Below are 26,320 nucleotides of genomic sequence, written 5' to 3'. Positions count from 1 at the left end.
TGAAGGGATTGAGAGAAACAGGGAACGCGGTAGAGAGACAGAAGTGAAGGGATTGAGAGAAACAGGGAACGCGGTAGAGAGATAGAAGTGCAGGGATTGAGAGAAACAGGGAAAGCGGTAGAGAGATAGAAGTGCAGGGATTGAGAGAAACAGGGAAAGCGGTAGAGAGACAGAAGTGAAGGGATTGAGAGAAACAGGGAACGCGGTAGAGAGACAGAAGTGCAGGGATTGAGAGAAACAGGGAACGCGGTAGAGAGACAGAAGTGAAGGGATTGAGAGAAACAGGGAAAGCGGTAGAGAGACAGAAGTGAAGGGATTGAGAGAAACAGGGAAAGCGGTAGAGAGACAGAAGTGAAGGGATTGAGAGAAACAGGGAAAGCGGTAGAGAGATAGAAGTGCAGGGATTGAGAGAAACAGGGAAAGCGGTAGAGAGACAGAAGTGCAGGGATTGAGAGAAACAGGGAAAGCGGTAGAGAGACAGAAGTGAAGGGATTGAGAGAAACAGGGAACGCGGTAGAGAGACAGAAGTGAAGGGATTGAGAGAAACAGGGAAAGCGGTAGAGAGACAGAAGTGCAGGGATTGAGAAAAACAGGGAACGCGGTAGAGAGACAGAAGTGAAGGGATTGAGAGAAACAGGGAACGCGGTAGAGAGACAGAAGTGAAGGGATTGAGAGAAACAGGGAAAGCGGTAGAGAGACAGAAGTGAAGGGATTGAGAGAAACAGGGAAAGCGGTAGAGAGATAGAAGTGCAGGGATTGAGAGAAACAGGGAAAGCGGTAGAGAGACAGAAGTGAAGGGATTGAGAGAAACAGGGAAAGCGGTAGAGAGACAGAAGTGAAGGGATTGAGAGAAACAGGGAAAGCGGTAGAGAGATAGAAGTGCAGGGATTGAGAGAAACAGGGAAAGCGGTAGAGAGATAGAAGTGAAGGGATTGAGAGAAACAGGGAAAGCGGTAGAGAGATAGAAGTGCAGGGATTGAGAGAAACAGGGAAAGCGGTAGAGAGATAGAAGTGAAGGGATTGAGAGAAACAGGGAAAGCGGTAGAGAGACAGAAGTGCAGGGATTGAGAGAAACAGGGAAAGCGGTAGAGAGATAGAAGTGCAGGGATTGAGAGAAACAGGGAAAGCGGTAGAGAGATAGAAGTGCAGGGATTGAGAGAAACAGGGAAAGCGGTAGAGAGATAGAAGTGAAGGGATTGAGAGAAACAGGGAAAGCGGTAGAGAGACAGAAGTGCAGGGATTGAGAGAAACAGGGAAAGCAGTAGAGAGACAGAAGTGAAGGGATTGAGAGAAACAGGGAAAGCGGTAGAGAGACAGAAGTGAAGGGATTGAGAGAAACAGGGAAAGCGGTAGAGCTAGAGGTGTACGAAAACCAGGAATGACTGTGGAAGCCCCGAGGACCAATAAAGGAGGACTCAGTGTAGTCTGATAGATAAGACTAAAATTAGCCAAACAGGTCTCAGGTGGGGACTTGCACTTCATCAATGCCAGGCAGGCGCAAGGACTGGGGTTCTGGCTCGGTCTGCCGTTGCAGAGGCACAGGGCACAGTCAGCATTCAACTCACCACAGGGCATAGTCAGCATTCAACTCACCACAGGGCATAGTCAGCATTCAACTCACCACAGGGCACAGTCAGCATTCAACTCACCACAGGGCATAGTCAGCATTCAACTCACCACAGGGCACAGTCAGCATTCAACTCACCACAGGGCATAGTCAGCATTCAACTCACCACAGGGCACAGTCAGCATTCAACTCACCACAGGGCACAGTCAGCATTCAACTCACCACAGGGCATAGTCAGCATTCAACTCACCACAGGGCATAGTCAGCATTCAACTCACCACAGGGCACAGTCAGCATTCAACTCACCACAGGGCACAGTCAGCATTCAACTCACCACAGGGCATAGTCAGCATTCAACTCACCACAGGGCACAGTCAGCATTCAACTCACCACAGGACACAGTCAGCATTCAACTCACCACAGGGCATAGTCAGCATTCAACTCACCACAGGGCACAGTCAGCATTCAACTCACCACAGGGCACAGTCAGCATTCAACTCACCACAGGGCATAGTCAGCATTCAACTCACCACAGGGCACAGTCAGCATTCAACTCACCACAGGGCACAGTCAGCATTCAACTCTGCTAAATGACTTAAATGTAAATGTAAATGTAACTCACCACAGGGCATAGTCAGCATTCAACTCACCACAGGGCACAGTCAGCATTCAACTCACCACAGGGCATAGTCAGCATTCAACTCACCACAGGGCACAGTCAGCATTCAACTCACCACAGGGCATAGTCAGCATTCAACTCACCACAGGGCACAGTCAGCATTCAACTCACCACAGGGCACAGTCAGCATTCAACTCACCACAGGGCATAGTCAGCATTCAACTCACCACAGGGCACAGTCAGCATTCAACTCACCACAGGGCACAGTCAGCATTCAACTCACCACAGGGCACAGTCAGCATTCAACTCACCACAGGGCATAGTCAGCATTCAACTCACCACAGGGCACAGTCAGCATTCAACTCACCACAGGGCATAGTCAGCATTCAACTCACCACAGGGCATAGTCAGCATTCAACTCACCACAGGGCACAGTCAGCATTCAACTCACCACAGGGCACAGTCAGCATTCAACTCACCACAGGGCACAGTCAGCATTCAACTCACCACAGGGCGCCTGGTGGGCATCCATCTGCTAGCTGAATTTGTAAATATGCCAGTTCTGCCTTTGCTCTTAGGATATAAAGGAAGGAGAGGTGGTGCTGGACTTTACTGGAGATCCCTGGAGCTTTGTTGACTGACATAATGGTCCAGGGAGAGAGAGCTGCCTGCTGTTAGTGGGTGCTACCCAGAGTGGAAGAGAAATCCAGTGGCTATAAGACTCAGGCTGGTTCCCAGACTTGCCCTCTACAAGATCATCAGCAAACTCCATCACCATCATCTACCATTCTCTGACCAGCTCTCTCCGCTCAAGCCATGAACGGACCCTCCATCTTCGGAGGATGCAGCTTTCAAAGACTTGGCCTCTATTGGTTGAGCTGTCCAGATAAATTGCTTGTTTGTTTTTTGCTGTTGAAGCACTTTGAGATTTTATGAAAAGCGCTATAGAAATGCCGTACATTGTTAGTTATCCTCAGAGGAGATGCTGTTTTATCAGTTTGTGGAGTGTTTGGTTTTGGAGGATAGGATGGTGTGCAGTGGGTGTAGTGCTTGAATAGGATGCAATGCTTTGACTAGTATTTAGTCAGGTACTCTGTTTATCATTGAGCTTTGGTACCGGCGATAGAAGGTGGGGCAATTTCACACAACACACATCCAAACTGGGCATCATGTTGAAGGTGGGGCAGAGAGAGATGTCTCAACAGGGACAAACTGTGTTGGAGAGATGGAGGAGAGAACAAAAAAAGAGGCGAGTGTGAAGACTGAAGGGATTTGATAAAGGAGTAGAGGGAGGGAAGGATTGTGAGAGAGAAGGGGGTTGGATGGTGGATTTGGAAAAGAGCGAGTTGAAGATGGATGAAGTACTCAACACATCAAGCTGCAGCCTGATCTGGTTTATACCGGTTTTACTCCTCCTAGAGTGTGTGTTTAATTTACTCTGGAATAGGTGGGAGGAATGGATGGCGTGTCTCACCTCCAGTCTGTATATTATCAGCTGTCTGCTTCATATCAGAGGTTTAATCCTCTTTACTGAAGACACACACACACACACACACACACACACACACACACACACACACACACACACACACACACACACACACACACACACACACACACACACACACACACACACACACACACACACACACACACACACACACACACACACACACACACACACACACAATCCCCCAGCTTGCAAAGCTCTCAGATCTCTTCCCAGTTAATCCAGCCATACCTGGCCTGCCACACTCCACCGCTCGTCGCTGGCTGGGATTTCTGTGGACATTGCTAAATTAGCCCATCCACACAAGGTGTTACCGTACCGCACAATCCCACTTCTGGCCCCTTACCCTCATTCTTCTATCCCAACCAGACTTAACCAAAGTTGGGCTCAGGAAGAGCTGAGAGAAACGGTCTCTCTTCCTGGTTGTGTCAGTCTGAGTGAACCCAGCTACAGTGTAGTATGCTGTCGGCTTTAGGCTCTGGAGTCTGGGGTGTTCTTGTGGGTTATTATCAGTTCAGTGACCTCGGGATAACAATTCTGATAAATGTAGAGAATGGAAAGAATTAAATTAAAATTAATAAAGGAAAGATTATGGAAGGAAATGAGTGCAGACGGAGGCTTGTGAAACAGTGGTCAGGAATAGAGGTATAAATGGAGACAGAAATGAGCTGGGGCTCTCAATGAAAAGGAATATAATAATGTAGCATCAGCTTGTTGGCTGCATTTCTGAGGGTATGACTCCCATATGATTTCATTACTGTAGAAAACTCAACTCAACTAGACGAACAGATTTGAATTCTTCCCACTTAGATGTATTTATTTTATTTATTTATTTATATAGCCCTTCATACATCAGCTGATATCTCAAAGTGCTGTACAGAAACCCAGCCTAAAATCCCAAACAGCAAGCAATGCAGGTCTAGAAGCACGGTGGCTAGGAAAAACTCCCTCGAAAGGCCAAAACCTAGAGAGGAACCAGGCTATGTGGGGTGGCCAGTCCTCTTCTGGCTGTGCCGGGTGGAGATTATAACAGAACATGGCCAAGAAGTTAAAATGTTCATAAATGACCAGCATGGTCGAATAATAATAAGGCAGAACAGTTTAAACTGGAGCAGCAGCATGGCCAGGTGGACTGGGGACAGCAAGGAGTCATCATGTCAGGTAGTCCTGGGGCATGGTCCTAGGGCTCAGGTCCTCCGAGAGAGAAAGAAAGAGAGAAGGAGAGAATTAGAGAACACACACTTTCACACAGGACACTGAATAGGCCAGGAGAAGTACTCCAGATATAACAAACTGACTCTAGCCCCCCGACACATAAACTACTGCAGCATAAATACTGGAGGCTGAGACAGGAGGGGTCAGGAGACACTGTGGCCCCATCCGAGGACACCCCCGGACATGGCCAAACAGGAAGGATATAACCCCACCCACTTTGCCAAAGCACAGCCCCACACCACTAGAGGGATATCTTCAACCACCAACTTACCATCCTGAGACAAGGCTGAGTATAGCCCACAAAGATCTCCGCCATGGCACAACCCACGGGGGGGGGCGCCAACCCAGACAGGATGACCACAAGTCACTTTATATCCGTCAAAGTTAATACATTCTGAGTGGAGTCTGCTTGTCGCATACATATGTATCCATCTAACTGGACATCCTGTCCCCTCATGAGAGCAACTCTGTGCCTGCTCTGTGTTCCTTGTCCCTGTTCCTGGACTGAGACCTGAGTCACTGGTAGATGTTTCAGTTAGTGTCTCTGTCACTCTGCATGAGTAACAGTCTAAAGGAGCACATTGGCTTAATTTGTATTGCAGTAGCCTATGAATCACCTTGAAAGTTAGGCAGGTTGTCATATTATGTTTTAAAGGTTTTGCAATTGTCAAGACTGGTATATCTTGCCTTTCCTGGACTTTCCTAACTTTCTCTAGTCTGTATTTCCTGTAGTTCCACTTTCCATCCAGCATCTGCTCTATCCAGCAATAGTTCCTATAGCTGTTTCTCTTCTTCAGGGCTGTCCTTTCCTTTTAGCCACCATTTTTATTGTTGCATTAGCCCTTTACATTGTCGCCTGCAGTAGCATTATTCCATTCCATTGTCGCCTGTAGTAGCAATAGCCCTTTCCATTGTCGCTTGTAGTAGCATTAGCCCTTTCCATTGTCGCCTGAAGTAGCATTAGCCGTTTACATTGTCGCCTCTAGTAGCATTATCCCATTCCTTTGTCGCCTGTAGTGGCACTAGCCCTTTCCATTGTAGCCTGTAGCAGCATTATCTCTTTCCATTGTCGCCTGTAGCAGCATTAGCTCTTTCCCATTATAGACTATAGTTGCCTTTAGCCCTTTCCCTAACTGACTGGGGCTATAGCTATAGCTGGGGTGATGAAGGCTTTAATGTCCAATAATTCCACTCCGCCCCTGATCTGACGCCCAATACTTCCATGTTTCCAGGTGTCACATTTGCTGCAAAGGGCTACTTCGAGGCACTGGTGAGGATGGGAGAGATGGCCAGCGAAAGTCAAGGCTCTAAGGATCTTGGTGAGTCCTAGTGTTGGCTGTAGGAGGTTGCAGCACCCCTAGTGGGGTGGAGGGGGTTGTAGAACCCCTATTTTTTTATTTGATTTTTTAAAATGTCACCTTTATTTAACTAGGTAGGCGAGTTGAGAACAAGTTCTCATTTACAACTGCGACCTGGCCAAGATAAAGCAAAACAGTGCGACGAAAACAACAACAGAGTTACACATAAACAAACGAACAGTCAATAACACAAAATAAAAAATGAATAATCTATGTACAGTGTGTGCAAATGTAGAAGAGTAGGGAGGTAGGCAATAAATAGGCCCTAGAGGTGAAAATAATTACAATTTAGCATTAATACTGTAGTGATAGATGTGCAGATGATAATGTGCAAGTAGAGACACTTTGGTTCTAGAGGGTAAGTAATAATGGGGATGAGGTAGTCGGGTGTGTTATTTACAGATTGGCTGTGTACAGGTACAGTGATCGGTCAGCTGCTCTGACAGCTGATGCTTAAAGTTAGAGAGGGAGATATAAGACTCCAGCTTCAGAGATTTTTGGTAAGGCGGGCAAAGGATGTGTTGGCTTTGGGGATGACCAGCGCAATATACCTGCTGGAGCGTGTGCTATGGGTGGGTTTTGCTATGGTGACCAGTGAGCTGAGATAAAACGCGGCTTTACCCAACAAAGACTTATAGATGACCTGGACCTTATAGATGATCCTGGCGATGGATGTGTAGTGAGGGCGAGCCAACGAGAGTATACAGATCGCAGTAATTGGTAGTATATGGGGCTTTGGTGATAAAACAGACTGCACTGTGATAGACTGCTATTTTGTAAATGACATCGCCGAAGTCAAGGATCGGTAGGATAGTCAGTTTTACGAGGGTATGTTTGGCAGCATGAGTGAAGGAGGCTTTGTTGCAAAATAAGAAGCCGATTCTAGAATAATTTTGGATTGGAGATGCTTAATTTGAGTCTGGAAGGAGAGTTTACAGTCTAACCAGACTCCTAGGTATTTGTAGTTGTCCACATATTCTAGGTCAGAACCGTCCAGAGTAGTGATGCTAGTTGGGCGGGAGGGTGCGGGCAGCAATCCAAAGAAGGGACAGATGTATACAGAATGGTGTCGTCTGCGTAGAGGTGGATCAGAGAATCATCAGCAGCTAGAGTGACATCATTGATATATACAGAGAAAAGAGTGAAATAAAACAAGGTGAAATAAAAAAAATATATAAAAAAATCTGGAGGTTAGTTAACACAGTTGATGTATACAGAGAAGAGAGTCGGCCCGAGAATTGAACCCTGTGGCACCCCCATAGAGACTGCCAGAGGTCCGGACAACAGGCCCTCCGATTTGACACACTGAACTCTATCTGAGAAGTAGTTGGTGAACCAGGCGAGGCAATCATTTGAGAAGCCAAGGCTATTGAGTCTGCCGATAAGAATGCAGTGATTGACAGAGTCGAAAGCCTTGGCAAGTTGCTGCAGGGGGTGCTGAGACTTTGGCCAGGGTAGGGGTAGTCAGGTGGAAAGCATGGCCAGCCTTGGAAAAATGCAATTGATCGATCTTTGATCGATCATCGTAGATTTATCGGTGGTGACAGTGTTTCCAATCCGCAGTGCAGTGGGCAGGTGGGAGGAGATGCTCTTATTCTCCATGTACTTTACAGTGTCCCAAAACATTTTGGAATTAGTGCTAGAGGAAGCAAATTTCTGTTTGAAAAAGCTAGCCTTGGCTTTCCAAACTGACAGAGGATATTGGTTCCTGACTTCCCTGAAAAGTTACATATCGCCGGGGCTTTTCAATCCTAATGCAGAACACCACCGGATGTTTTTGTGCAGGTCAAGGGCAGTCAAGTCTGGGGTGAACCAAGGGCTATATCTGTTCTTAGTGCTACATTTTTTGAATGGGGCATGCTAAATTAAGATGGAGAGGAAAGCACTTTTGAAGAGCATCCAGGCATCCTCTACTGACGGGATGAGGTCAATATCCTTCTAGGATACCCGGGCCAGGTCGATTAGAAAGGCCTGCTCGCTGAAGTGTTTTAGGGAGCGTTTGACAGTGATGAGGGGTGGTCGTTTGACCGCGGACCCATTACGCTTGCAAGCAATGAGTCAGTGATCGCTGAGATCCTGGTTGAGGAGGTGTATTTATAGTGCAGGTTGGTCAGGATGATATCTAAGAGGGTGCCCATGGTTACAGGTTTCGGGTTGTACCTGGTAGGTTCCTTGATGATTTGTGTGAGATTCGGGGCATCTAGCTTAGATTGTAGGACGGCCGGGGTGTTAAGCATGCCCCAATTAAGGTCACCTAACAGAATGAACTTTGAAGGTAGATGGGGAGCCATCAATTCACATATGGTGTCCAGTTCACAGCTGGGTGCCGAGGAGGGTCTATAACAAGCGGCAATGGTGAGGGACTTGTTTATGGAAAGGTGGAATTTAAAAAGTAGAAGCTCGAATTGTTTGGGCACAGACTGGATTGTATGTCAGAAGTCTGGATGCTATCTCTACAGTAGATTGCAACTCCACCCCCTTTGGCAGTTCTATCTTGTCGGAAAATGTTATAGTTAGGGATGGAAATTTTGCATTTCTGGTGACCTTCCTGAAACCAGGATTCAGACACGGCTAGGACATCCGGGTTGGCGGAGTGTGCTAAAGCAATGAATAAAACAAACTTAAGGAGGAGGCTTCTAATGTTAACATGCATGAAACCAATGCTTTAACAGTTACAGAAGTCAACAAATGAGTGTGCCTGGGGAATGGGTGTGATGCTGGGGGCTACAGGGCCTGGATTAATCTCTACATTACCAGAGGAACAAAAGAGGAGTAGAATAAGAGTATGGCTAAAGGCTAAAAGAACTGGTCGTCTAGTGCGTTCGGAACAGAGAGTAAAAAGAGCAGTTTTCCGGGTGCGGAAGAATAGATTCAAGGCATAATGTACAGACAAGGGTATGGTAGGATGTCAGTACAGTACAGTGGAGGTAAGCCTAGGCATTGAGTGAAGATGAGAGAGGTTTTGTCTCTAGAGGCACCATTTAAGCCAGGTGCGGCCACTGCATGTGTGGGGGGTGGAACATAAGGGCTAGCTAAGGCATATTGAGCAGGGCTAGAGGCTCTACAGTGAAATAGGGAAAAAATGACTAACCAAAACAGCAATAGACAAGACATTAGGGCGAGGCATGTGTGAGGCATGTGTAGCCGAATGATCATATGGTCCAGTGAGTAACTAGGCGAGCTGGAGGCACGGCGATTCAGACAGCTAGCAGGCCGGGGATAGCTGCAGGTTAGCAGATGGGCCTCAGGGAGACGTCGCAATGAGAGTCTGTTGAAACCCCTTCGGACAGTTACGTCGGCAGACCAGTCGTGATGGATCAGCAGGGCTCCGTGTCGGCAGCAAAGGGTCCAGGCCAATTGGCAGAAGAGGTATTGAATCCCAGGAATTATCTGATGGAATTCTTTGGCTAGCTAGGAGAAGGGCCTAGCTTGAGGCTAGCTCCAGGCTATCTACTAGCTAGTACCTAGTTAGCTGGCTAGCTTCAGAAGGCGGTTCCGGTTCAAAAGTGTAGAAATATCAGATCCATACCACATTGAGTGAGGCGCATTGCAGGGGAGTATGTTCAGTCCGTAGATGGAAAAAGAGATCAAAAAAGTAATACAAATATATACTAAGAAAAACAATATATATAAGGGACAAGACAATCAAAACAGACATCCCCACTGCTACGCCATCTTGGAAGAGATTTATTGAGCTGGAGGGGGTTGCAGAAAGACCTGCTGTACAGGGGATATATGGCAAGGGGTGTGAATGGGAAAAGGACAAAGAATGAGCAAAAGTAGCTGAAGCACCACCTGAAACTGGACTCACTCACTCACTCACTCACTCACTCACATAAACACATAAACACATAAACACACACTCACTCACTCAGTCACTCACACATAAACACACACTCATTCACACACACACTCACTCACTCACTCACTCACTCACTCACTCACTCACTCACTCACTCACTCACTCACACATAAACACTCATTCACACGCTCACTAACTCACTCACTCACACATAAACACACACACTCACTCACACAAACACACACTCATTCACTCACTCACCCATACACACGCACTCACTCACACAAACACACACACACACACACACACACACACACACACACACACACACACACACACACACACACACACACACACACACACACACACACACACACACACACACACACACACACACACACACACACACACTCACTCACTTACACATACACATACACATACACACACACTCACTTACACATACACACACACACACACACACATTCATTCACTCACTTACACATACATACACACACACACACACACTCATTCACTCACTTACACATACACACACACAAGCATGTTCTGTTTGTTGTTGTTGTTTCTTACAGTCAGTTATTACTGCACTATGGGAAAGGGGAGCTTACAGTACTCTAATGTTTCCAACATTTTCCACTGACATACTGAGGCAATCACATCCCCTTAGACTTTTAATCTCTTATATTTGATATGGAAAAGCTTATTTTGTTTAGCGCTTGTTTTCCCTCAAACTCAGCATCCTATGAATTATGCTGTTTTGCTATTTTATTTTTCCCTTAGACCCCAGGGAAGATAAATATTCAAAATAATTCTGAAACGTATCTCACTCTTTTTTTAATATTGATTAACCCGACACACATATTATCAGCAGATTTTCTTTTCTTTCACAACATCCTTATACATTCATTAATATGAGTGTAAAGACACTGTTTTGGGGGTGACGACTATCTGTACTCACTTATCCTTTTCCAGTCAGTGAGAACTAACACAACCTGTGTGTGTGGAACGGTTTGGGTTTTCCTGGTCTGTTTCTGTTCATGTCAGGCTAACAAAGACATGGTGGCGAAAGAGGGATGAATGAAGGAATGTGACTGGGGGTGGGGTATAGGCGGTGGTGGTGATGGTGATGTTGGGGGGGAAAAGTTCTGATTGGAGCTAAGGTGTTGAAAGGGGAAAAAGCCGCAGGTTATATCTCTACTAACGACATCTAGAATAAATGATTGGCTTGTGTTTAAGTCCCGCCTCCTGAGTCTGAGCACTGTGTAGCCGAGTCTCTTGCTCCCTCCTCTGACCTTTCCTAAGTCTGAGGGGAATTTGGATAGTGGATGGAAGTAGAGGGAAGAGGGAGGGATGATAAGAATAGAGGAAAGCGGAAAGGAGTGTTGTCTGAGATCAGAGGTTAGAGAGGAGGATAGAAAGAATAGCTTCCTCATTCATTATTCATGGTAGAAGAAGTATTTTATTTTGGCCTTCACATTTCTTCTGAAGTTTTCATCTTTTCATCCCCCCACTCTGCCTTTCTCAGTCAATACTGATTGACCTGAGTTGGTTTGCCCACTCCAATCTGAACAGTAGAAGCCCATTATAGTCTGTATTCAGCCTCAATGACATTATCTTTGCAGTGACCGTTCAGATTAGGATTTCAATATGCTAGGGGAGGATGTTACAGAGTACAGTATGCTAGGGTAGATGAGGCTCTATTGCTGCTGATGATTCTATTCTAAACAGGTGTTGAACCATCTCCATATAAAACAGGTGTTGAACCATCTCCATATTAAACAGGTGTTGAACCATCTCCATATTAAACAGGTGTTGAACCATCTCCATATAAAACAGGTGTTGAACCATCTCCATATAAAACAGGTGTTGAACCATCTCCATATTAAACAGGTGTTGAACCATCTCCATATAAAACAGGTGTTGAACCATCTCCATATTAAACAGGTGTTGAACCATCTCCATATAAAACAGGTGTTGAACCATCTCCATATTAACAGGTGTTGAACCATCTCCATATTAAACAGGTGTTGAACCATCTCCATATTAAACAGGTGTTGAACCATCTCCATATTAACAGGTGTTGAACCATCTCCATATTAAACAGATGTTGAACCATCTCCATATTAACAAGTGTTGAACCATCTCCATATTAAACAGGTGTTGAACCATCTCCATATAAAACAGGTGTTGAACCATCTCCATATTAAACAGGTGTTGAACCATCTCCATATAAAACAGGTGTTGAACCATCTCCATATTAAACAGGTGTTGAACCATCTCCATATAAACAGGTGTTGAACCATCTCCATATTAAACAGGTGTTGAACCATCTCCATATAAAACAGGTGTTGAACCATCTCCATATAAAACAGGTGTTGAACCATCTCCATATTAAACAGGTGTTGAACCATCTCCATATTAAACAGGTGTTGAACCATCTCCATATTAACAGGTGTTGAACCATCTCCATATTAAACAGGTGTTGAACCATCTCCATATAAAACAGGTGTTGAACCATCTCCATATAAAACAGGTGTTGAACCATCTCCATATTAAACAGGTGTTGAACCATCTCCATATTAACAGGTGTTGAACCATCTCCATATTAAACAGGTGTTGAACCATCTCCATATTAACAGGTGTTGAACCATCTCCATATTAAACAGGTGTTGAACCATCTCCATATAAAACAGGTGTTGAACCATCTCCATATAAACAGGTGTTGAACCATCTCCATATAAAACAGGTGTTGAACCATCTCCATATAAAACAGGTGTTGAACCATCTCCATATAAAACAGGTGTTGAACCATCTCCATATTAAACAGGTGTTGAACCATCTCCATATAAACAGGTGTTGAACCATCTCCATATTAAACAGGTGTTGAACCATCTCCATATTAAACAGGTGTTGAACCATCTCCATATAAACAGGTGTTGAACCATCTCCATATTAAACAGGTGTTGAACCATCTCCATATTAAACAGGTGTTGAACCATCTCCATATTAAACAGGTGTTGAACCATCTCCATATAAACAGGTGTTGAACCATCTCCATATAAAACAGGTGTTGAACCATCTCCATATAAAACAGGTGTTGAACCATCTCCATATAAAACAGGTGTTGAACCATCTCCATATAAAACAGGTGTTGAACCATCTCCATATAAAACAGGTGTTGAACCATCTCCATATAAAACAGGTGTTGAACCATCTCCATATTAAACAGGTGTTGAACCATCTCCATATAAAACAGGTGTTGAACCATCTCCATATAAAACAGGTGTTGAACCATCTCCATATAAAACAGGTGTTGAACCATCTCCATATAAAACAGGTGTTGAACCATCTCCATATTAACAGGTGTTGAACCATCTCCATATAAAACAGGTGTTGAACCATCTCCATATTAAACAGGTGTTGAACCATCTCCATATAAAACAGGTGTTGAACCATCTCCATATAAAACAGGTGTTGAACCATCTCCATATTAAACAGGTGTTGAACCATCTCCATATTAAACAGGTGTTGAACCATCTCCATATTAAACAGGTGTTGAACCATCTCCATATTAAACAGGTGTTGAACCATCTCCATATTAAACAGGTGTTGAACCATCTCCATATTAAACAGGTGTTGAACCATCTCCATATAAAACAGGTGTTGAACCATCTCCATATTAACAGGTGTTGAACCATCTCCATATAAAACAGGTGTTGAACCATCTCCATATTAAACAGGTGTTGAACCATCTCCATATTAAACAGGTGTTGAACCATCTCCATATTAACAGGCGTTGAACCATCTCCATATTAAACAGGTGTTGAACCATCTCCATATAAAACAGGTGTTGAACCATCTCCATATTAACAGGTGTTGAACCATCTCCATATTAAACAGGTGTTGAACCATCTCCATATTAACAGGTGTTGAACCATCTCCATATTAAACAGGTGTTGAACCATCTCCATATTAACAGGTGTTGAACCATCTCCATATAAAACAGGTGTTGAACCATCTCCATATAAAACAGGTGTTGAACCATCTCCATATAAAACAGGTGTTGAACCATCTCCATATTAACAGGTGTTGAACCATCTCCATATTAACAGGTGTTGAACCATCTCCATATTAACAGGTGTTGAACCATCTCCATATTAACAGGTGTTGAACCATCTCCATATTAACAGGTGTTGAACCATCTCCATATAAAACAGGTGTTGAACCATCTCCATATAAAACAGGTGTTGAACCATCTCCATATAAAACAGGTGTTGAACCATCTCCATATTAACAGGTGTTGAACCATCTCCATATTAAACAGGTGTTGAACCATCTCCATATAAAACAGGTGTTGAACCATCTCCATATTAAACAGGTGTTGAACCATCTCCATATAAAACAGGTGTTGAACCATCTCCATATAAAACAGGTGTTGAACCATCTCCATATTAAACAGGTGTTGAACCATCTCCATATAAAACAGGTGTTGAACCATCTCCATATTAAACAGGTGTTGAACCATCTCCATATAAAACAGGTGTTGAACCATCTCCATATTAACAGGTGTTGAACCATCTCCATATTAAACAGGTGTTGAACCATCTCCATATTAAACAGGTGTTGAACCATCTCCATATTAACAGGTGTTGAACCATCTCCATATTAAACAGATGTTGAACCATCTCCATATTAACAAGTGTTGAACCATCTCCATATTAAACAGGTGTTGAACCATCTCCATATAAAACAGGTGTTGAACCATCTCCATATTAAACAGGTGTTGAACCATCTCCATATAAAACAGGTGTTGAACCATCTCCATATTAAACAGGTGTTGAACCATCTCCATATAAACAGGTGTTGAACCATCTACATATTAAACAGGTGTTGAACCATCTCCATATAAAACAGGTGTTGAACCATCTCCATATAAAACAGGTGTTGAACCATCTCCATATTAAACAGGTGTTGAACCATCTCCATATTAAACAGGTGTTGAACCATCTCCATATTAACAAGTGTTGAACCATCTCCATATTAAACAGGTGTTGAACCATCTCCATATTAAACAGGTGTTGAACCATCTCCATATTAAACAGGTGTTGAACCATCTCCATATAAAACAGGTGTTGAACCATCTCCATATTAAACAGGTGTTGAACCATCTCCATATTAACAGGTGTTGAACCATCTCCATATTAAACAGGTGTTGAACCATCTCCATATAAAACAGGTGTTGAACCATCTCCATATAAAACAGGTGTTGAACCATCTCCATATTAAACAGGTGTTGAACCATCTCCATATTAACAGGTGTTGAACCATCTCCATATTAAACAGGTGTTGAACCATCTCCATATAAAACAGGTGTTGAACCATCTCCATATAAAACAGGTGTTGAACCATCTCCATATAAAACAGGTGTTGAACCATCTCCATATTAACAGGTGTTGAACCATCTCCATATAAAACAGGTGTTGAACCATCTCCATATAAAACAGGTGTTGAACCATCTCCATATAAAACAGGTGTTGAACCATCTCCATATAAAACAGGTGTTGAACCATCTCCATATAAAACAGGTGTTGAACCATCTCCATATTAACAGGTGTTGAACCATCTCCATATTAAACAGGTGTTGAACCATCTCCATATTAAACAGGTGTTGAACCATCTCCATATTAAACAGGTGTTGAACCATCTCCATATTAACAGGTGTTGAACCATCTCCATATAAAACAGGTGTTGAACCATCTCCATATAAAACAGGTGTTGAACCATCTCCATATAAAACAGGTGTTGAACCATCTCCATATTAAACAGGTGTTGAACCATCTCCATATAAAACAGGTGTTGAACCATCTCCATATTAAACAGGTGTTGAACCATCTCCATATAAAACAGGTGTTGAACCATCTCCATATTAAACAGGTGTTGAACCATCTCCATATAAAACAGGTGTTGAACCATCTCCATATAAAACAGGTGTTGAACCATCTCCATATTAAACAGGTGTTGAACCATCTCCATATTAAACAGGTGTTGAACCATCTCCATATTAAACAGGTGTTGAACCATCTCCATATTAAACAGGTGTTGAACCATCTCCATATAAAACAGGTGTTGAACCATCTCCATATAAAACAGGTGTTGAACCATCTCCATATTAAACAGGTGTTGAACCATCTCCATATAAAACAGGTGTTGAACCATCTCCATATAAAACAGGTGTTGAACCATCTCCATATAAAACAGGTGTTGAACCATCTCCATATAAAACAGGTGTTGAACCATCTCCATATAAAACAGGTGTTGAACCATCTCCATATAAAACAGGTGTTGAACCATCTCCATATAAAACAGGTGTTGAACCATCTCCATATAAAACAGGTGTTGAACCATCTCCATATTAACAGGTGTTGAACCATCTCCATATAAAACAGGTGTTGAACCATCTCCATATTAAACAGGTGTTGAACCATCTCCATATTAAACAGGTGTTGAACCATCTCCATATAAAACAGGTGTTGAACCATCTCCACATTAAACAGGTGTTGAACCATCTCCATATAAAACAGGTGTTGAACCATCTCCATATAAAACAGGTGTTGAACCATCTCCATATAAAACAGGTGTTGAACCATCTCCATATAAAACAGGTGTTGAACCATCTCCACATTAAACAGGTGTTGAACCATCTCCATATAAAACAGGTGTTGAACCATCTCCATATAAAACAGGTGTTGAACCATCTCCATATAAAACAGGTGTTGAACCATCTCCATATTAACAGGTGTTGAACCATCTCCATATAAAACAGGTGTTGAACCATCTCCATATTAAACAGGTGTTGAACCATCTCCATTTAAAACAGGTGTTGAACCATCTCCATATAAAACAGGTGTTGAACCATCTCCATATAAAACAGGTGTTGAACCATCTCCATATAAAATAGGTGTTGAACCATCTCCACATTAAACAGGTGTTGAACCATCTCCATATTAACAGGTGTTGAACCATCTCCATATAAAACAGGTGTTGAACCATCTCCATATTAAACAGGTGTTGAACCATCTCCATTTAAAACAGGTGTTGAACCATCTCCATATAAAACAGGTGTTGAACCATCTCCATATAAAACAGGTGTTGAACCATCTCCATATAAAATAGGTGTTGAACCATCTCCACATTAAACAGGTGTTGAACCATCTCCATATAAAACAGGTGTTGAACCATCTCCATATAAAACAGGTGTTGAACCATCTCCATATTAAACAGGTGTTGAACCATCTCCATTTAAAACAGGTGTTGAACCATCTCCATATAAAACAGGTGTTGAACCATCTCCATATAAAACAGGTGTTGAACCATCTCCATATTAAACAGGTGTTGAACCATCTCCATATTAACAGGTGTTGAACCATCTTCATATTAAACAGGTGTTGATGGGCCTCCCGAAATGGCACAGCTGTCTAAGGCACTGCATCACAGTGCTAGAGGCGTCAATACAGATCTGGGTTCGATCCTGGACTGTTTCGCAGCCGGCCGCAACCAGGAGATCCATGAGGCAGCGCACAATTGGCCCAGCGTCGTCCGGGTTAGGGGAGGGTTTGGCTTGCTGGTATGTCCTTGTCGCATCACGCTTTAGTGACTCCTTGTGACAGGCGGGCGCATGCCTGCTGACTTTTGGTCGCTAGCTGTATGGTGTTTCCTCTGACACATTGGTGCGGGTCGCTTCCGGGTTAAGCGAGCAGTGTGTCAAGAAGCAGTGCAGCTTGGCGGAATCGTGATTCCGAGGACGAATGGCTCTCGACCTTCGCCTCTCCCTAGTCCGTACGGGAGTTGCAGCGATAGGACAAGACTGTAACTACCAATTAGATATCACAGAATTGGGGAGAAAAAGGGTTGATCCATGTCCATATTGATTCTGTACCTTCTATGGTCCATTATCTACTGCCTGTCCTAAAGTGTGTGTGTGATTTGTGTTTTATGAGGTCCTTTGGTTGTTTTTGCAAAACTAGCCCCTAGCCATGACTAAGCAGCACAGTATATCCCTCCCTCCCTCTCTGCAGTCTAGTGACAGGCAGGGCTGAACAGAGGAGACTGCTTCTGTCTCTGGACATCAGTGTTGCCTAAAGCAACCAAAGTATGTGTGTTTGTGTGTGTGTGCATGAGTGCGTGTGTATGTATTACACCTGAGCATGCATTTATTTGTCACAGTACTTGCATGTATTATGTGAGAAACATCACAAAAGATGCTCTATGTGTTCATTCTTTGTAGTTCAATGGCTCACCAGTCAGGCTAACCTGTAGTGACAGTGTGATTGCATGATCAGCCATTCTATCTCCACACAGTGATAAAAGGAAACAGTTGCTGTATAGATTCCAATTAACTACATGGTCGAAAGCTTGTTTTGTATTTGACAGCTGACTGTTTATATCACGCAGAGGGAGGAGGGGAGGCAGAAATGCAGTACTATAGCCTAATGGATGAACATCGGCATTGAATAGTCTAGAACAATTATAAAAAGAAGCAATGAAACCAGAAAGACAGCCATTATTCGCACAATTTGCCTAATGTCAGCCCATTACATCGTTTTTTTTAACCCAGGATAGTGTAGTCAGCCCAAGGGGCAATAACAGGCCAGGCAGGCAGTGAGCAAAAGGGGTCATTTGGGATCTCCCGGGCTGACTCGGTGGGCACGCGGACCCCTTTGATAGCCGTGCGGGCTGGGATGGCTGGCAGCACTCTGCTGTGGCATGAAGTACAAACTCTCTCTCTCTCTCTCTCTCTCTCTCTCTCTCTCTCTCTCTCTCTCTCTCTCTCTCTCTCTCTCTCTCTCTCTCTCTCTCTCTCTCTCTCTCTCTCTCTCTCTCTCTCTCTCTCTCTCTGCGTCTCTTGAGGGGAGAAATAGCTGGATGCGTCAGGCAGTCGACAGAGTTGTAGAGATGCGCCTTCATTTAGTGGAGAGAGACTCCATGTGCGTCCCTATAGGGTTCTCCCATCACACTCTCCCATCCCATCATCTAAATTATGTGGCTTTGCTCTCAAACTGAGCTCCCAGGATGCGTCCCAAATGTCACCCTATTCCCTATGGGCCCTGGTCAAAAGTAGTGTAGTATATAGGGAATGGGGTGGCCTGATTGCCTGTTCCCTACAGTTATCCTGGTTCTAGGTTATATAAAGAGAGGGTATTTTTAAGGTGACGCGCTCCGCTAGAGGACTTTTGTCACGTGAGGATAAATAATGTAGACGTCTCTAATGTGCGTTAGAGACAGGGGAATGGAACTGCACTGCACACATAGGACTGAATAATCAACTAACATCACCCCTAAGGGGTGTAGGCAGTAGCTGCTATATTGTAGTGGTACATAGAATCAAATCAAATCAAAATGTATTTGTCACATGCAACAGACTTTACCGTGAAATGATTACTTACAAATCCTTGACCAACAGCGCAGTTCAAGAAGAGTTAAGAAAATATTTACCAAGTAGACTAAAATAAAAAGTAATAATAAAAAGTAACACAGTAAGAATAACAATAACAGGGGGCACCGGTACCGAGTCAGTGTGTGGGGGTACAGGCTAGTTGAGGTCATCTGTACAGTTGAAGTCAGAAGTTTACATACACTAAGTTGACTGTGCCAGCTGGAAAATTCCAGAAAATTCCAGAAATTCCATCCCAACCATGAAGCACAGGGGTGGCAGTATCATGTTGTGGGGGTGATTTTGCTGTTGTGTCATCAGGAAACTTAATGATGGTGTTGGAGTCGTGTTTGGCCACGCAGTCTTGGGTGAACAGAGGACTAAGTACACAACCCCGAGGAGCCCCAGTGTTAAGGATCAGCGTGGCAGGTGTGTCTTACTAGTCTTACCACCTGGGGGCGGCCCATCAGGAAGTCCAGGATGCATAGGGAGGTGTTTAGACCCAGAGTCCTTGGTGGGCACTATGGTGTTGACCGCTGAGCTGTAGGCAATGAACAGCCATTATCACATTGGTGTTCCTTTTGTCCAGGTGAGAAAGGGCAGGGTGGAGTGCGATTTGAGATTGCGTCATCTGTGGATCTGTTGGGGCGGTATGCGAATTGGACTGGGTCTAGGGTGTCCGGGAGGATGCTGTTGATGTGAGCCATGTCCAGCCTTTCTTTTTTTTCTTTTTTCTTTCTTTCTTTCTTTTTTACCCCGTTTTCTCCCCAATTTTGTGGTATCCAATTGTTTAGTTGCTACTATCTTGTCTCATCGCAACAACTCACGCGTCCTCCGATACACAACCCAACCAAGCTGCACTGCTTCTTAACACAGCGTGCATCCAAACCGGAAGCAAGCTGCACCAATTTGTCGGAGGAAACACTGTGCACCTGGCAACCTTGGTTAGCGCGCACTGTGCCCGGCTGGCGCTGCAGTACAGCACCCTTAACCACTGCGCCACCCGGGAAGCCCCCATGTCCAGCCTTTCAAAGCACTTCATGGCTACCGACGTGAGTGCTACGGGGCGGTAATCATTTACCTTTGCTTCCTTGGGCACAGGGGCTATGGTGGTCTGCTTGAAACATGTAGGTATTACAGACTCAGTCAGGGAGAGGTTGAAAATGTCAGTGAAGACACTTGACAGTTGGTCCACGCATGCTTTGAGTACACGTCCTGGTAATCCGTCTGGCCCAGCGGCTTGTGAACGTTGACTTGTTTTAAGGTTTTGTTCACATCGGCTACTGAGAGCGTGATCACACAGTCATCCAGAACAGCTGGTGCTCCCTTTATGCATGCTTCAGTGTTGCTTTCCTCGATTTGATCATAAAAGGCGTTTAGCTCGTCTGGTAGGCTCGCTTCAATGGGCAGCTCGCGTCTGGGTTTCCTTTTGTAGTCCGTAATAGTTTTCAAGCCCTGCCACATCTGACGAGCGTCAGAGCCGGTGTAGTAGGATTCAATCTTAATCCTGTATTGACACTTTGCTTGTTTGATGGTTCGTCTGAACATTTACATTTACATTTAAGTCATTTATCAGACGCTCTTATCCAGAGCGACTTACAAATTGGTGTTATCCAACTACTGGACAACACGGGGGATTTGACCTGCTTCGTTTCCGACCTGGGCAGGTTCACCACTCCTTAGACAACCTGGTGGTCCAGGGCTGCCCCAGGAACACCATATCGATACCGAACTTAGCGTGGACACCCGTTCGACATAGTGTGCTGCAGCCCAGAGCTCCTCAGCTCACTTGATCCACCAACCTCAGCCTCCCAGTGACTTGGATTACAGGCACATGCCACCGCACCCGGCAGAAGGCAGCTGTATAAATGTCCGGATTAGTGTCCCGCTCCGTGAAAGCGGCAGCTCTAGCCTTTAGCTCGATATGGATGTTGCCTGTAATCCATGGCTTCTGGTTGGGATATGTACATACAGTCACTGTGGGAATGATGTCATCGATGCAATGATTGATGAAGCAGATGACTGAGGTGGTGTTCTCCTCAGTGCCATTGGATGAATCCTGGAAAATATTCCAGTCTGTGCTTGCAAAACATTCCTGTAGTGTAGCATCTGTGTCATCTGACCACTTCCGTATTGAGCGAGTCACTGGTACTTCCTGCTTTAGTTTTTGCTTGTAAGCAGGAATCGTGGGGATAGAAATATGGTCAGATTTGCCAAATGGAGGGCAAGGTAGAGCTTTGTATGCATCCCTGTGTGTGGAGTAAGGTTGGTCCAGGATTTTTTCCCCCCTGGTTGCACATGTGATATGCTGGTACAAATGTGGTAAAACTGATTTAAGTTTGCCCCCCCCCCACAACAACCAGTGAACGTGCACGGCGCCAAATTCAAAACAACTAAAATCTCATAATTAAAATTGCTCAAGCATACAAGTACTTTACACAATTTTAAAGATAAAATTCTCGTTAATCCAGCCATAGTATCTGATTTCAAAAAGGATTTACAGCGAAAGCACCACAAACGATTGTTAGGTCACCACCAAGTCACAGAAAAACAGCCATTTTTTTCCAGCCAAAGAGAGAAGTCACAAAAAGCAGAAATAGAGATAAAATGAATCACTAACCTTTGATGATCTTCATCAGATGACACACATATGACTTCATGTTACACAATACATGTATGCTTTGTTTGATAAAGTTCATATTTATATAAAAAAATCTGAGTTTACGTTACGTTCAGTAGTTCTAAAACATGTGGTGATATTGCAGAGAGCCACATCAATTTACAGAAATACTCATAATAAACATTGATAAAGATATGACTATTATACATGGAACTTTAGATAAACTTCTTAATGCAACCGCTGTGTCAGATTTCAAAAAAACAAACCATGCAATAATCTGAGTAGAGCCTTTAGACAACAAAGCAGCCAAAATATACCCGCCATATTGGGTAGTCAAAATGACTCAGAAATAGCATTTTAAATACTCACTTACCTTTGATGGTTTTCATCAGAATGCACTCCCATGAATCCCTGTCCCACCATAAATGTTTGATTTGTTTGATAATGTCCATCAGTTATGTCCAAATATCTTCTTTTATTATGGCGTTTGGTAAACAAATCCAAAAACGCGTTCAGGTTTCGCCAAACTTCGGACAAAAAGTTCAAAAGGTTCCGTTACAGCCCGTAGAAACATGCAAAACTAAGTATGGAATAAATCTTTAGGATGTTTTTAACATAAAACTTCATTAATGTTCCAACCGGACAAATCCTTAGGCTGTACAAATGAAGTGGAACGTAGCTAGCTTTCACGTGAGTGCGCCAGACCGAGGCTGTGGCACTCTGCCAGACCACCCACTCAAAGAGCCCTTATGAGCCCCTCCTTTAGAGTAGAATCCTCAAAACAGGTTCTAAATACTGTTTACATCTAGTGGAAGCCTTGGGAAGTGAAACATAACTAATATCACCCTGTATCTTCAATGGGGGCTGAGTTGAAAAACTACAAACCTCAGATTTAACACTTCCTGGTTGGATTTTTTTCTCAGGTGTTTGCCTGCCATATGAGTTCTGTTATACTCACAGACATCATTCAAACAGTTTTAGAAATTTCAGAGTGTTTTCTATCAAATACTAATAATAATATGCATATATTAGCATCTGGGACAGAATAGGAGGCAGTTCACTCTGGGCATGCTATTCATCCAAAAGTGAAAATGCTGCCCCCTATCCCAAAAAGGTTAACATCCCCAGCCACTAGGAGCGCTGCTTCTGGGTGAGTGTTTTCTTCTTGGTTATTGGCCTTATAGAATTTGTTAAGAGCGGCCCAAGTGACAGCTTCATTTTGTGGTGGTAAATAGACGGCTACGAATAAGACAGATGAGAACTCTCTTGGTAGATAGTCTGGTCTACAGCTTATCATAAGATACTCTACCTCAGGCGAGCAATACCTTGAGACTTCTTTAATATTAGATATCGCTCACCAGCTGTTATTGACAAATAGACACACCCCTCGTCTTACCAGAGGTAGCGTCTCTGTTCTTCCGGTGCATGGAAAATCTCGCTAGCTCTATATTGTCCGTATCTTCATTCAGCCACGTCTTGGTGAAACAACATAAGATGTTAGTTTTTAATGTCCCGTTGGTAGGATAATCTTAATCGTAGGTCATCAATTTTATTTTCCAATGACTGCACGTTAGCAAGAAGAACAGGTGGCAGTGGGGGTTTACTCGCTGGCTTTCGGATTCTCAGAAGGCCCCTTTTCCAGCATAATTTCTTCATGCAAAAGGTGTGGATCTGGGCCTGTTCCAATGAATGCAGGATATCCTTCTCGTCAGACTTGTTAACTCTCTTTGGTGTGTGTGTGTGTCCTTCCTCTTATCATAAATGAGTGTGATTACCTGCAAAGACAGAGCCCAAGTGCACACTAACAAGGAACACTTCCTCATAGAACAGTACATGTTTGATTTGGATCTATGTTGAACATAGTGAATATACTTCTAGCATGTGTATTTGGCTTGAATACAGAGACACTTCTTCCTGCTGTATTACAGGCTGTGGGGAATATTGAGGGAAAATTTGTCATAACAGTGTTCCTGTACTAAAAGAAAAAGGACAACAAAGAGAAACAAAATAACTATGTGATATTTAAACATAAGTGACTCTCATCCGGAGCGGAGTGGGGGCTATGAGATTCACAATTCATTTCACTGTTTTGACCCTATTATTCATTCCAAAATCATTCTTTCATTGTTACTAACCCTATTCCAAACCAATACACCACAACTGACTCATAGAAGATCCATTCACACATGTGAAGACACCTTTTCTTTCACCTCTGTGAGCCATTGTTGGGCTACAAATAGAAGTTAAAAAGTCATTCTAGTCGGTGTTCATTTCAAGTTATTCAAGTGGAGGAATTTTCGCTTTTCATCCATCTCTTTGAGAAGTAGGAAAGAATGGATGTTCAGTAATTGTTCCACTCCAGCAGAAGTGAGAATCAGTCTGCCCCCCTCCATCCATCCCTCCCTCTCTCCATCCCTCTCTCTCTCAATCTGGGCGCCCACGCAATGATGTGGGAGCATACGCAGGCAGGCAGACAGGCAAGCAGGGAGCCCTAAGAGAACACTGCCGTTGCACACAGAAAACTATAAATAGATCAAATTGGTTCCTTTATCGGAGAGATTCCTTAAAAGGGAGCTGGAAGAGGGAAGGTGGAGAGGAGAACCCAAATAGGCAGGAACAACGCGCAGGCAGCCCAAAAATGGCTCGTTGATCATGTCACATGATGGCTTCCGCACTGCCACTACCGGTTAGCGTCTATGCCCATAACAGGGCATCAGTCATCAAATTTGTCATTCTGATGCAAATTATATTGCTGATATATTTGTCATTATATTATAGTATGGTCAGAATTGGTAAATCTAGTATAAAGCGTGGGTAGAGTATGTGAGGGAATAGAACAGAACATAAATAGTATCAATACCCTTGAATTAGATTCTCAATATACTCTGTTATTAATGGTTTCCTCCACATGTGTAACGGAGTTAAGATCGAATCAATCCACAGCTGGCCTGAATTGTTGCCGATGGAGGTATCAAATTAGATCTGAAACGGTAGCTCAAATGGTTGGTACCTCATCAAGGAGGGCGGTCGGCTGTTCTAACAAGGTAGAGGTGCTGCATGGGTTCGAGCCTCAGTGTAAGCTGAATCACAGGGAAGCGATACTCACAAATGAAGCAGTGTGATGTCTGTAAAATACACTTAGGTTGGAGTCATTAAAACTAGTTTTTCAACCACTCCACATATTTCTTTTTAACAAACTATAGTTTTTCCCAAGTCGGTTAGGACATCTACTTTGTGAATGAAACAAGTCATTTTTCCAACAATTGTTTACAGACAGATTATTTCACTTATAATTCACTGTATCATATTTCCAGTGGGTCAGAAGTTTACATACACTAAGTTGACTGTGCCTTTAACCTGTTGATCCTACCCCCTACTTTTTCGAACATTCTGTTAAAAATCGCGCAACATTTCAGCACCCTGCTACTCATGCCAGGAATATAGTATATGCATATGATTAGTATGTGTGGATAGAAAACACTCAGACGTTTCTAAAACTGGTTCAATCACGACTGTTACTATAACAGAACGTGTGTTTCATCGAAAAGCGCAGGAAAATCTGATCACTGAAAACTGGAAAATACAGTGCCTTGCGAAAGTATTCCGCCCCCTTGAACTTTGCGACCTTTTGCCACATTTCAGGCTTTAAACATAAAGACATAAAACTGTATTTTTTTGTGAAGAATCAACAACAAGTGGGACACAATCAAGAAGTGGAACGACATTTATTGGATATTTCAAACTTTTTTAACAAATCAAAAACTGAAAAATTGGGCGTGCAAAATTATTCAGCCCCCTTAAGTTAATACTTTGTAGCACCACCTTTTGCTGCGATTACAGCTGTAAGTCACTTGGGGTATGTCTATCAGTTTTGCACATCGAGAGACTGACATTTTTTCCCATTCCTCCTTGCAAAACAGCTCGAGCTCAGTGAGGTTGGATGGAGAGCATTTGTGAACACCAGTTTTCAGTTCTTTCCACAGATTATCGATTGGATTCAGGACTGGACTTTGACTTGGCCATTCTAACACCTGGATATGTTTATTTTTGAACCATTCCATTGTAGATTTTGCTTTATGTTTTGGATCATTGTCTTGTTGGAAGACAAATCGCCGTCCCAGTCTCAGGTCTTTTGCAGACTCCATCAGGTTTTCTTCCAGAATGGTCCTGTATTTGGCTCC

The 26,320-nt window shown here is 43.5% G+C and overlaps 1 protein-coding gene across 4 annotated transcripts in view; it reads left to right on the top strand.

Annotated features, from left to right (window-relative positions):
- The window catches only part of LOC118397586 (brain-specific angiogenesis inhibitor 1-associated protein 2-like), a 185,008-nt gene that overhangs the window by 49,895 nt on the left and 108,793 nt on the right, over positions 1-26,320 (top strand). For 3 of the 4 annotated variants that reach the window (XM_035792523.2, XM_052473438.1, XM_052473429.1), the window contains exon 3: positions 6,144-6,230. The exons of the other annotated variant lie outside the window; for it this stretch is intronic. In XM_035792523.2, the coding sequence (XP_035648416.1) occupies positions 6,144-6,230 (87 nt within the window). The remainder of the gene's footprint in view (positions 1-6,143; positions 6,231-26,320) is intronic. 4 annotated transcript variants of the gene reach the window in all.

Source organism: Oncorhynchus keta, chromosome 2, assembly GCF_023373465.1.
Source record: "Oncorhynchus keta strain PuntledgeMale-10-30-2019 chromosome 2, Oket_V2, whole genome shotgun sequence".
In the NCBI taxonomy this organism is placed as follows: Eukaryota; Metazoa; Chordata; class Actinopteri; order Salmoniformes; family Salmonidae; genus Oncorhynchus; species Oncorhynchus keta.
This window is presented reverse-complemented; position numbering and strand designations above follow the sequence as displayed.